A 388-nucleotide genomic window follows, 5' to 3' on the forward strand; every position below is an offset into this window, starting at 1 on the left:
TCTTACCTTATATATTCCGTCATATCTGTTCCCTTCTACAGGGGCATATTTGCTGTGTTTGCCTCCTTTGACGTTCCTCACCACTCGAACTGGCTTTCCAGCTCTCCAGTCCTTGGCTTCGGCTCCGTTTTTGTCGTCGATGGGGGCACTGCAGTTGAGAGCCAGAGCTCTGTAAAACAAAGTCCAATCGACTCAGGGCATTCGCCAGGCAGGACTCTTCAGAATCAGAGGGAAGATAAAGCAAAGCAAAGCTTGCAGGGGAAACCAGCTACTAACAAGTTTAACGACACTGTTTTACGCGGAGCAACGCATCATAGAATCATAGAATCACTGGGTTGGAAAAGACCTTAGAGATCATCCAGTCCAACCGTATCTGTCCGCCACTACC

The 388-nt window shown here is 48.5% G+C and overlaps 1 protein-coding gene across 1 annotated transcript in view; it reads right to left on the reverse strand.

Annotated features, from left to right (window-relative positions):
• UHRF1 (ubiquitin-like with PHD and ring finger domains 1) overlaps positions 1–388 on the reverse strand; it is a gene marked incomplete at its 5' end in the record, with an annotated part of 6973 nt that overhangs the window by 2170 nt on the left and 4415 nt on the right. Inside the window, one exon of the mRNA XM_010159353.1 lies at positions 7–169. Coding sequence (XP_010157655.1) covers positions 7–169 — 163 coding nt within the window. The remainder of the gene's footprint in view (positions 1–6; positions 170–388) is intronic.

Source organism: Eurypyga helias, unplaced genomic scaffold, assembly GCF_000690775.1.
Source record: "Eurypyga helias isolate BGI_N326 unplaced genomic scaffold, ASM69077v1 scaffold22269, whole genome shotgun sequence".
Taxonomy (NCBI): domain Eukaryota; kingdom Metazoa; phylum Chordata; class Aves; order Eurypygiformes; family Eurypygidae; genus Eurypyga; species Eurypyga helias.